At 39.4% G+C, this 13,504-nt stretch overlaps 1 protein-coding gene across 1 annotated transcript in view; it reads right to left on the bottom strand.

The window, feature by feature from the left end:
• Positions 1 to 8,737, bottom strand: part of LOC126850811 (uncharacterized) — a 33,847-nt gene extending 25,110 nt beyond the window's left edge. The window contains exon 1 of the mRNA XM_050594163.1: positions 7,628 to 8,737. Within this exon, the coding sequence (XP_050450120.1) occupies positions 7,628 to 7,736 (109 nt within the window). The 5' untranslated portion in view covers positions 7,737 to 8,737. The remainder of the gene's footprint in view (positions 1 to 7,627) is intronic.
• Between the last annotated feature and the right edge of the window lie 4,767 nt (positions 8,738 to 13,504).

The raw sequence follows: 13,504 nt of genomic DNA, 5'->3' as shown, positions 1-13,504 counted from the left end.
TTTATATTAAGAAACAAAAAAACAAAAAATATATTCTAAATAAAATAAATTATAGAGCATTATATTAAAGAGAATTTTATAAAATATTAAATTACAGAATTATATAATAATTAAACGAAATCGATTATCATGTATTACATGCGAGAGAAATAATATTAATTATAAAAAGTTTGATTGATAAAGCAAAGAAATCTAGCGTGTCTATTAAAATTTTCGCACATTACATGTCTATCGTATAATTTAAAAAAAAGTCACATTTGTTTCACTAATAGAAAAAAAAAATAATTTTTTTGCTATTTCGCAACAAGTGTATGATCGAGAATATTATTTAGAAGAATTGATTCTTTGGATCTCATATCAAATTCGAGGAATTATTCTCTTTTGAATTATTGTGAATAAAATTTATAAAAATATGTTATACTTGTGTTATTGAATTTATTATTAATTTATAAGATTTATTATTAATTTATTAAATCATTAACTTACAAATTTATAAAAATACGTTATATGCGTATTATATACGTGTGTTATTTTATTATTAATTTATAAAATTTATATTATTAATTTATTAAATTATTAATTTATAAATTTATAAAAATATGTTATATTATTTTATTATCAATAAAAATTTTCGAAATGATCTGTTAGACGAGTCTCTAGTGCTACCTTTCTCGTGTTCTCTGCTGGAGTTAGGGAGTATCGATCAAACAGCTGATAACAATTATGCGCGTCTTGGCGAAATTCTAAAAATGCACGTCCCTTGTCGATCAGATGAGAGTCCCGCGGGAGAAAGACGATATAAGCGACAACTACCGAGAGACCTAAACGAAGCGGTGCCCGCAGAGAACACTAGGTCATAGCAAACGGTGCAACGCCCTGACCTATCTCCGTCTTCGTTCGATCTTCGTCTTTATGCGCCGCTATGTCCTTCTCTCTCTCTCTCTCTCTCTCTTTCTCGTGTATCATCGATTCACCGCTCACCGTCGTCCTTGCGACCGCGGGAATACCGTAAGTCCGTCTCACTCGTCGCCGGTAACGGCTGTATCTCGCGTGTAAAGCAACGTCGACTTCCGTCCCAGCTACTGCCGCTGTTGCTGTCTCTTTCATCAGCGAACTCTGTGGTGTCGCGTTTCTCTCTCTCTCTCTCTCTCTCTTTCTCTCTCGCATCTCTCTGCGGAAGATGCCGTTTTCTCTTCTTCCCAGGTAGTCGTTTTCCGAACGTGCGGGTCAGCTGCTCCTTCCTTTTCTTCCCACTTCTCTTTCTCCTTCGGCAATATATTATGTCTCTCGTAGAAGAGAGACAGCGATGTAAAAATTTCAAAGTGAAAGTTTACAAGTGTCAAAATATGTCGCTTGCGTCTCATCTATTAAAGATATTGCGACTAATATAAATCATTTCTCTTAGCTACTTTGGTTAATTAAGTGAAAATAACGACGGAATTATAATTCGAGATGCTCATCTACAGGCTCGTCCAACTGTTGTATATAGAACGTCTGGGAGGCCTCCCTCGAGGTCTGGTGGATTTCTTTCATTGTTTTTTTAATTAGATACCCTCCAGAACCAGATGCTCGCTCGTTTCTTAGACATTTCTCTCTCTCTCTCTCTCTCTGTCTCTCTTTCTCTGTTTTATATAAACTCGAGCCTTCTCTATTCCTCCAATACGATCGAGTCTTTTCCTTCTCTCTTGTTCTCGCGCGTGTTTCGTTCGACCAAGTAAAATGAAAGAACACAAGTCGTTCCCGTATCTGACACGCAGGGGCAGGGAAGGGCCATTTCCTGTCCGACGCGGACATTATTCCCGTCAGCTGTTCGAGACGGAGATGGAAAGATATTATCTATCCCGGCTGCTCTCTCGTCATTCGCGCCGAACAAATTCGGACACGTATCCCGTTAAATGGTTCCTCTGTTCCATTCCCTTCATCGCCTCTATATATCTATTCATTATCGAGCTCCGATATATGTCAGATCGCCTTTCATCTACATAGATGACCTGATATATTTTTATTTACGTATTTAAATTTTTTTACAAAAATCGAATAAGACTCCTTGCTTCGAGTCTGGTCTCTCTCGTTGTTGAGACAATTTTTTTTTTCCGACGACGCTGACGCTTTCTTCCATCGCGTTCTTCGCAATGCGACACACACACACACAGCCGAGGGCATCTAATTACACCCACTTGAGAGACCGGCATTCCCCTCGTCAAGTCGCGTTAATTAATTTGTGTGCGCGAGAAACCGACGAGGGGACACGTGCGCTAGGAAAAAGGCGGTTCTCGGCGGTTGTCGTCGCGCTTCGCTCAAGAGAGATCGTCAGAGAGATGACGTGCAGAAGAGCTGCAAGGTCTTGGGTACCGAAGAATCCATTTATTTCTACTATGAAATTTGCAATTCTTTTATATATGAATTGTTGTGTTTTTGCGGAAGATGAAAATACGATACGAGGCGCGAGAAAACGCACAGATTTCTGTAAAATATTTTCACAACCGCTTTTTTCCGACTGAACTGATTGCTTCCAAACTCGATTAGAGACGATGCCGATATCGGGAGGAGATCCAGAGCTCGAGACGCGATTTCGTTGAAGCGTCCGAGGTCGAGGATGACGCAGAAGAAAGTGATCGAGATTGGCAATAATTAGAAACGCCGATATCAAATACGACGGTCGATAAGAAGTGTGACGTGAGAGCGCGTTTACTGAGATATAACTCGCGTTATTATTATCAAAAATAATTGGAGCAAACGAGAAAACATATGTGCGTATATCACAGAAATTGTTTTCTTCCCATAATAAATTATATAGTGAAACTATTCTTTCTCTCTTTCGCGCCTCCACAGCTACGTATATCGCGTTATAAAATAACTCTGCTTGACGATCGGGGCGCGCCTTAAGGAACGTCGACCAACTCCGGATGTGTATCGTCCGCGCGAATGTGATAACGCGTAGAGCGCAACGAGATACCGAGTGTGAATGCGCGTCGCAAACAACAACGACGCGCGGAAACATCCGATACGTGTCGATTTCGAGAAACGATATAGCTTCTTGAGAAAATAGAATCGTCATCGATCTTCGTCGGAGCGGACGAAACTTGATCTCTCGCGACTTTAATCGTAAATGGCATCAGAGTCGGTCTCCGAAATACGCACGTGCGAAAGAGACGAGGAGTCGAGCGTTCAGTGAAAGGTAAACGCGCGGCCGAGATTCGAGTCTCCGGATCGATGATGATGAGACTTAATCCGAGTCGCGATCCCAGTCGATCCGACTCGAGTGGGACACCCGGTATACGCGCGAGCGATTATTCGCGCTCGTGCGAGGAGCCAGCCGCCGCCGTTGTAATTTGTTTAGACTCGCGACTCGCAGACTTTCCTCTCTCTCTCTCTCTCTCTCTCTCTCTCACACTTTCTAGCTCTCTTTTCATTTCATCCATCGTGCATGACGATAGAAATGATCCTCTTTCGCCTCGCATGGCTCAATTGAACCTTTTTAACCGCAAAGACCCGCGCCTTTGCGTCGGGACGCGCAAGCTCAATTTCGTCCCCTGAATAGTGATACTTAGGGGATTACTTCGCGAAACGTATAATGCCAGGACGGGGAGGATTTCTCAGGAGGATTCTCAAGTATAAAAAAAAAAGGGATTCCTAGAGAATCGCAGAAACTCGAATACGGATGGGGTCCGACTTTATCTACATGTGTATATCTTAATCCCCGGTCGCGTCGAGTTGTCCATGAATGGCACTTGTGGACCGTGCTTAATTCGGCACTGTGACCCTAATTTAAGTCGCTCGGACTCCAGAGAGAAAGAAAGATAGATAGATAGATAGATAGAGAGAGAGAGAGAGAGACAGAGATGTTCATTGCGCAAAAAGAGTCGTGCACAAATCAAACATATGTATATACACAGATTCGTTTCTTTCGCGAATGTCACCGAAACCGCCGAATCGAAAACGATGATGAATCGCGCCAACGGAAATGACGAGCAGCGTCCACCACGTAACACCTTGAAATCCAGTTTCCCGCTGCCCAGAACACGCTGAAGAACGAGAAATGTGAAACGCGCGTTCGACAGTCCCCGTGTGTTCTGTCTGTTGCGGATTTTTTTTTAAGAGTCTATTGGCTATTTACACAGTCGCAGTGTGTCCCTTCTTCATGTCACAAAGAGCTCCTTTATGTACTGGTGGCTCGATTCTTATTTTGCGAAAATTCCGAAGCGAAAGGAGGAGAAGAAGAGAGGAACGAGAACGGCGCGAATTAAGAGATAGTGAAACTCTTGTTAACGTACACTTTGAAAAAAGAAAAAAAAATGACAAATCTCAGAGAAAGTGTCTGCAGATTTTTTGCAGACACAAACTGTCCGAAATTTCAGACAAAATGCTGTGTAAATTTTTAGGCTCTTCTGAATTTTCAGAAAAACAATTCTGATGTCTGAGATAGATTGTCTGAAATTTTTTCCAGATCTGAAAATTCAGACAAAAATGTGTCTAAATTGCTAAATACTTTTTTACAGTATATCTCTCCTTTTATATAATATAAATTTTTCTATAATATAAATATTATATTTTCAAGAGTTACGAGGGGATTATCGGTAGGTCTTTGAAGTAATTAAAGTTTATGTAACAGATTGTACTTTACGTTTCGTGCGAGTATACGATATTTCACAGGCCACTTGACGGGCGGGAGTTAATTAAAGAGCGAACGCGTTGCGGTCAAAATTATAATATAAAGCCGCTATCGAGCAGGTATGCTTCATTAAAATCTCGACGGGGTTTCGCAATATCGGGATCGCCGATGTCGTAACCGTTTATAGAATGCGCAATGAAACGGAAAATACGGTGAGTTTGATAAAGTGTTGCCGGGAGAGAAAGGGTTGCTCTCTTATCATGGGGGAAAAAAGAAAAAAAAAACCAAGAGCGATTTGATACATAGAAAATCGGCGCTTAAATCGTCGCAACGCAAGTAGGTTCGCTCGCTTTCTTCGCTTTACTGTTTCTTGACCCGCCGTAAACGCAGGAATTTAGGTAGGTCTTACCACTTTTTCGCGTTAAGCAGAGATTAACGGGCCGTATGTGTGTAATTTCGCTCGCTCGGATGATCGTCGCAAATCACCATCATTTTGTTTATTTTTACAAAATTTTTACTCTGGAGGGAGCTACCCCGTTCGTTTATCTTAGACGGAACCGCGTCATTACAGACGCGAGCTTATCGAAAGACCCATATGCCTGTACTCGGCTAAACATTCGACCCTCGGACGTCCGACAGTGATCTATTTTTGCGCGAAACGTCATCGTCATTTTCGGCGCTGCGTCACTTTAAATGCTCTTAAATACGCCGTCATCTTAAGAGCCTTACATAGCGATACGATCGGAATCATTTGACGTTTAATATGTGATCCCGACGTGTACGTTTCGAGATCTGTCATTTTCGATTTTCCGAGATTTGACACGCGTATTTCGCGTGTATATATATATATATATATATATATATATATATATATATATATCTTGTATATTTCTGTTATTCACGTTTTCCGCGAGAGTCGATTTTCAGGTTCCCCGCGTACTGGATGGACGGCCACGTAAAAGTATCCCGTTAGCACGGTAGCCCAGATACCGGATTACGGAGCACGAATTGTCAATCGCGTGCGAACGAGACGGACTTTTAAAATGCCTTTCGAAGCGATGAGGGACCTTTTCCGTTTGATATTTGCTAGAAATATTAGCAGCCTATCGCCAATCGAGTTTTCACGTACTTAATATCGCTCACTATTATTTTGAGACTTCCACGGAGAGCGAGCGGAGTACCAAAGGCAATCTAAAAAATTGTCAGAGTTTTATATATCGAATAAAAATTATAGTTTTATGCAAATAAGCCGTATAAAGCTCCGAGTGAAGATTTAACGGAAAAGACATCTTTTTATTTTTTTTCCCCATCAAGATGCTCACTTGCTCGTATCAAATCAACACAAGCTGTTATCATAGCTTGTCGCCGTTCTATTAACATAATTGTTAACGGAGCCGTAAAGGCGTCGGCTCGGCTGATCGGCGTAATAGAGTAAACAGGCCGGCGGAGCCGCTTAATGTCTTCAATTGTCGCGTTTGCATTCCATTTTACGAGGATTTTTCCGGCTGACGCCGGTTCGGCGGCGCGGATGGAGGATCGACAGGATATTCTTAGACGCTTTTCTCATCCGGTGAATCAATTTCGAGCCGCGATAAACCAATTAATCGATGAGAAGGGCGAGCGCATTCCTGGACGGTAACGATATCCGGTGGGATCGAAAATTCGATTAGAGAAAAGTGGCTGGATTTCAGGGAACTCGATAAGACGGCCCGATGTGGATGTGTTGTAACAACACAACTCCAATGAATCATAATACCGATAATGTAGCGTAACGCCGGCGCGGAGACCCGACAGAGGTGAATGGCGGCGAGTTTATGTCTCTCTCGGTTTACAGGATGTAAGCCGCGAGATTCTGTTACAAAGTTGAAAAATTTGTCCTAAATTCAAATTATATCGCATGTCTCGAACGGTCCGCACAAATTTTTGTATTAATTTTATGAAATAATAGATATGTTGAATGTGGCGACATTAATATATGTTAAAATATAATTATTTATTTATTATTTATTATTGTTTATTATTATTTATTATTTTTTACTTCAACACAGAAATGAATGCAAACTTCATAGTAATTTGAAATAAATTTTGTGTAAAATCAACATATTTTCAATAATAAAATTATATTTAATAATAAAATTATAATTTAACATTTGAGTTCAATTAACACAACAGCTATATTAAATTAACACATGAATGTATTAAATATTCAAGTTTTATCCGCGTGTTTTATAACAAGAAAACATAAAATTTTCAATTTTTGTTTACAACAAAGAAAAATTATTTTTCTTTCGATCCGGCATTCTCTCTCTCTTTCTCTCCTTGTCTTGCAAGAAGAAGCTTTGAAAAAATCCCAATCGTTTGCTTACATTCTCGAAGGAAATAATAAAACTGTATGGTCTGGTGAAAAAATTTCATCTCGATGATGTCCTTTTAGATATTTTTAAAATTAATCATTATCAACTCCTATCGCAAAGAAAATTAGACCGAAAAGAATTTCACCGTGTTGACTGTAGTTAAATGATATATTTTTGCAAAATAAACACGCATACACACCTACGTGCCAATTTATTGTAATCAACTAAACAAGATATCCCAAATTAATGGGAAAATTTGTGATTAGTGGGTGCTATGTATAGAGATCTCAATTATTATAGTAATTAACCTATTTGATACGCTATCGGCGTCGTATAATGGCTCGCTGCTGTTGCTGTGTTATGATAATTCTTTAATTTGACGCTCGTCACGTCTCTGAAGAGATTTTAATTTTTATATACATACATTAAAATATTTTCATGTCTGTATAATTACATACATTTCTTGAAACATTAATTCCAGATTGTACGCGTACTCGTTAATCTAATACTTTTTTAATTGATTGTTTTATTCTGGTTTCGTATATTTCTAGGCTCTTTCGTTCTGCTGATGTAAAAATATATCATACATGATGCTTGAGAGTATAAAATAAAAAAATAACAAAATAATAAAATAAATAAAGAAATGCTTCGCATAAGTTACCTTTGATTTTAGTCTCCTGTGGATCCAAGGGCGGTAATCGCGGATGCGTTTGCTGTCCCGGTTTCTTCAACAGAACACCCACGACCTGCGGCGGCGGCATCATCATCATTAGCTTCTTTTCCGAGCTGCTTCCTCTCAACTATCAATTTACGTCGTTCGTCATATCGTCCTCGCGCGCGCGTATCTCGCTTGTCTTCGGCAATTGCGTTTACAAATCGACAGGCTGAATTTTGTCGAAAGCGCCGCGAGTTTTTCGGCTTCGGCTCCGAAACTCGGCGCACGGGATCTCGTTTAAGTAACAGCTGCCGATGGCCGTCGTCGACTTGTTGGCTCGTCGAGACAAAGAGAAAAGCGCCGGCCGGGATTTTCTTTCCACTGACGCGTGTAATATTGTCTGTCCTTGTTGATCGTCGCAATTTTTTTTTTTTTTTACTCCTTAATTCAATCGACGCGCGATCCCGCGCGTCAAGAATGACAAGCGAGTTTCGATTCGCCGATGAACACTTGGAGGATTTAACGACGGGATCAACGACTCGATCGCTGCTTCGATCTACTCATCGTTTCGCGTCTCTCTTCATTCGCGCGCGAAACGAGGAGGAGGAACGTGAGGAGAGAAACGCGCCCGGGTTGACCGGGATTAATTGCGATTAATCGCACGCGGCTTATCGCCACGCGTATTAGATAAGTCGTATCGGAGCAACGACACCTATTCGCCGACCTTATATATACGCGGCTTACCAACGAGACGGACGTCGCACTGTTATTTCACGCACTCTCGGCTCTCCTTCGATATCGCAAGCCTAGCAAGAATACGATCGCGACGAACGTCATCGAGCCGGTATCACTCGTCGAAACTTCCGGCGCGCAGCAATCGGCCGATTACTCCGAAAATCAACGACGCATCACCATCCGATCAAATGTCATTGTCACTCGACGAAACGTCACTTCCACTCCGCGCGGGCGCGGCGACTGTAATTCCTTCCGTCAAACTTTGCCCGTCACTGTTCACGATAACAACAAACAAATCTTTATCAGATCCAGCACATCGCTGACAGCCACATTTCTTGCCGATTCGAAACAAGTTTCTTTCCCCCCCCCCCGTCCCTCCCCCTTTCCGAAGCGTTATCACGAAGAGATACGGATCGATCCCTATAATAATAATAATCCGATGGTAGGATCTTGCACGTGCGTCGCCACAATTGAAGGAAACAAACGACGACGCGCCGGCAAAGTGACAGCTTGGCGCGCGCGCGACGAACGACTGATCGTGAAGCAAACGCGGCCGGAGAACGTATCGCATGCCCCCTACCCCGCTTGCCCGAGACTAACCCCACTCTACTCGCCATCTGCCAGTCTGTTTTCCTTTTCTCTCTTCGAACGTGCGAGAGTGGGAGAGGCAGACGCACAACCCTCGCGGACCTTTAATCGTGTTTACATCGTGCAACCATCTCTCACAGCGGTACAATAAAGCAATGTAAACATTGTTTTTTTTTTTTTATAACTCGCTTACCACGATGAATGTTGTTTCTTATAGAATTGCTGTAATAAATATTCGAAATATTAAATTTTGAATTTTAGAAACAAAAATTTTGAATAAATGATGACAATAATATTTTATCTATTTTTATGCTGATAATAATTATAATTGAGTCAATCTTGTATTATCTTATTTTTTGTTTATAATATTATATTTGAAAATATGACATTTGTCCGTGAAAATCGTAAACAGTCTTTTGTATTCTTCAGAGACATGATTATGTATGTTGTTGATAACTGTCTGAAAATAAAAGCAGCCGTTGTGATAATAATTAAAATGTACAATATATATCGTTATTCGTTCCGATCTGCGCCAAGTGGCCTTTCCACCGACGAGAAAAGGATACGGAAATGGATTTTTCCAACTTTTTGCTGCCGGGGCGCAGGATGCAGGAACTCGATCTCGATCTATGACGCGTGAAGGTCCCAAGACCGCCGATCTATGACGATAAAATATAAATTAAAAACGCGTTGACACACTTTCACCGTTAGGTGCCCGCGCTACAATGTACCTGCGGCGTAACGTAACGCTCGCCATTCGGTTTTTGATGGAGTTGGAGCGACCGCCAGAGCACATCGTGCGTGAAAAATCTCGCGGAAGGGACTTCTATAAGATATCTATATGTATGCATATAACGCCGCGTTTATTCGCGAACGAAAAGCGGCAAATCGCGGCGCAGCTTGCGTGACTCAACTCGTTCTCTCCCGCTCGATCTTGTTTCTTGCCTCCTCGAAAATCTATTTGGCCTGAGTGCTGCGGAATTGCAACGTGAGGAAACCGCGAAACTGTAATGCACGCCGTTGAAGGCGTGCCGCGAAAGCACCTTTAGAGGTCGTCGTATATCATTATCGATCGTCGGGAAATGTTGTCCCTTATATCCCGTCAAGGCTATGAAACTTTGCAAAAAATGTCACGAAGATCGTGAGATTTCGCGCGCACGCAATAGCGGTGATAACGTTAGTGAGTTTCGTGTATTGGAGATTGAAATTCGAAAAATCCGAGATTTTGGAAAAAGAATTTTGAGATTCAGGAATTTGACACTGGGCACATAAAGCACTTTTAAAATCTTTTAAAATATAAAATTAGTAATTAATTTGCGAATTAAAGTCAAAATTCGCCCTCTGTAGAATATAATTTAATCTCAAAAATATTCAACCAACTTTTTTGTAGTGACTGTACGAAAATTTTGTAGTGACTATATAGCAAAATTCATGAATATAAAAATTTTGATTCTACAGAGCAAATCTTTACTTTGATTTATAAATTAATTTTATATTTCAAAAGGCTAGAAGCTGCTTTGTGTGCACAATGTCAAATTCGCGAATCTCGAAAATTAGATTTATTAACTTTTGAACGTAGATAATTCGTCCAGTTCCTCTTTAAGGAAGAAAGAGAACTATTATTTACAGTAGACGCACTGTGCGCAGGAACAGATAGGACGAAGAGATAGGACGGAACGGTAGATTCGTGAAATCGATTGAATCGCAATTGAGTGGAAGAATGGAACTTCTATGTCACTTTTGGGGAAGAACCATCGGTTTTTGAATAAAAGCAAGATCATATGGTATGAGATAAGAAATGGAACTAAAAGAAGATAGTCCCATCTTGTCTTTAAACCAAAATATCACATGAAGATACGATTGATATAATAGCGAAAGAATTTATAATGCTTTTGTCACGAGTCGTTTGGATTCTTAGCTTCCCTTTCAGGACAAAAACTTTCCAGGTACTGAGGTCCCAACTTCAAGGTGTGAATTTATATATATATATATATATATATATATATATATATATATATATATATAATTTCAATATGATATATAATCTATATTTTATTTTATAATTAAGAGATTATGTCTTTATTGCACTTTAACATAAATAAATAAAATATACGAGTTAAAATTAAAGATAAAAATAATCGCAATTACAATATTTGAGAATATAATTAGATTAGATAATGAATTTTGGATAAACAATAATTATGTTTTTATATAAGAAATTGAGTCAACATCGCATATAAGATTTAACGCTTATTTAAAATATATAATTAATTTTTCTTTGATCGAGAAACTATTTGTGTAAATTAATTTAATATTTATATATCTATTTTTTTAAATTTACAATTTTTAAATTACAGTTTATTAAATAATATGACGCAAGGAAAAATAAATGATACGTGTTCTTTGTAATTTTTTAGTAATATGTAAATTTTATTTTCAGAATAGAGATGCATTTTATAAATCAAATTCATATAATTATAGATAAAAATCGCAGCGATCGCAAAAGATTTAAAAATTGTTTTTTGCATTATTTCCTGATTAATAACAAAAAAAATCTTACGCATTGAAGCTGATAAGTTTTGTTTGAGGATCAAATCACGGATCAAATCTCATGATCGATCGCGTCGAAATGACATAATTGAACGCCGCATTGATTCATATATCGAGAGAGATATATATCGGCGATCGCACAACACTATTAGAACACATCTTCAACGTCAATGCTTGGAATGTCAAATGCTCGCGCATGAACAAAATCATCGGATATATATAATAAAAAAAAATTAAATAAAATAAAGCTGATATATATATATATATATATATATATATATATATATAATTAAAAAAACTAAATAAAATACAGCAGATATATATAATAAATGTTCACAAAAATAATTTTTTGCCTTCCTCACGCGGAAAAATGCGGTCGTCCTGAGCGCAGCCAGCCTATCGAAGGAAAGAGACGGCGGAGCGAAACGAGGAGGGCCAAAAATATCCGATTCCCCAAAGGCAATAAGACGACGTTTTTTTCATCCTGAAATAAAATACGCTCGCGGCTGCATCGCGGACGCAAGCGGTCTCTCCGCCGGGGCCGCTTCGAAATATCACGGCTGCGATACGGTTTCGTATCGTAAAGCCGAGAAGTTTAGCCGACCCAGTCGCGATTAACGTCCCCGGGCTTTCTCTTTAAACGCGGGATTTAAGAATGCCGCGGGGTCGAAGAAGTTACGAGCCACGTCGAATTCTGCGGAATCGCGACGTGATTAAGCAACGATGACTCTAAGTAAATTGCCAATTATTTCGGTGTTTGTCCGACAGAAAGAAAGTGGGAGGGAACTTGTTTTTTGGATGTAAATGATAATTAATTTTCTCCGCTGTGCCGTTTTGTAAATTCGTTGACGCCGACTCTTAAACTCGCAGGAACGAATCCTGAGTCACGGGATCGTTTAACGCGCGACGTTAGTCACGATGTCACTTAATTAAAATTGCTCGTTGAACGTCAACCGGCGCGAATCAAAAAGCTATGCCACGTACACGACGATACGAAGTAAAGAAGTAAATTAATTCTCGCTCGCGTTTATGGCCTTTTATGGAGCTTCTACAGTCTACTAATTAAATTACATTTTTCATTGCGCAAAATAAATCTCCATAGATGTGGAATAAAAAATACATAATATTTCCTCACAATTTCCATTCTCATAAATTTTTTCTTATTTTTTTATACGTTTGTTTAGAGATTGTACATTGTACTCGCGATGACCGATGCAGATAACGATAAGGATAGATTCAGACCATGCGCTTTAGCACAACGGGTATGCGATATATATGTTTTGTATCATACGTGTGCAACACTTACTTTCACTTTTAAGGAAACCGTATATTCGTTACGGCACGCCAATTTTACAAGTCAATTATAACGCGTTAGTAAAAATTATTTCGAAATCGCCGCGAATGCAGAGCGCGACGTGAATCACGAACTGCGTCGACTTCGCTTCTGTCATCGTCGAATTTCCAAGGACGATATCTCAGAAAAATTATGAAAAATTATACCGATCAATTTTTTTTTTCTCTCTAATTCACAATTTAATCAATTTTGCACTACGAACGAAAGCAACGAGGAGGGAGGAGGGAAGGGGAGGGAGGGAGGGGAACGCGGCTCGTAATTCGCGCGTTTTACACGAATTTCCATCGTGAAAAGTGGAATTTACGAACGTTCCCTCTCGTCTCGCCGAACGATCCAAATTTAAACGGCCGTTTATATGTCTCGTCTGCGCACTTCAGCCGCTGTTGCGACTTTTCTGCATCGTCGCGAATGAATATTCCGCACTTTTTCATGATTCAGAATGTGAATAGCGTCTCGAAAAAAAAAAACAACATGAATAAAAAATTTTTTTTTCGCATAAAAAATGAATAAATGACGATAAATGAATCATCATGCTTGTACAAGACGTACACTGTCATCGGGAAATTGTGTTTAACGAATTATAAGCGTAGGGAATGAATAAAACAAATCACGAGTATACGGTCAAGTTCTGTTTTATTATACAAACGGGTAAATAA

Source organism: Cataglyphis hispanica, chromosome 7 (genome assembly GCF_021464435.1).
Source record: "Cataglyphis hispanica isolate Lineage 1 chromosome 7, ULB_Chis1_1.0, whole genome shotgun sequence".
NCBI lineage: Eukaryota > Metazoa > Arthropoda > Insecta > Hymenoptera > Formicidae > Cataglyphis > Cataglyphis hispanica.
Note: the sequence above shows the minus strand (reverse complement) of the source record. Positions and strands in the feature narration are given on the sequence as shown.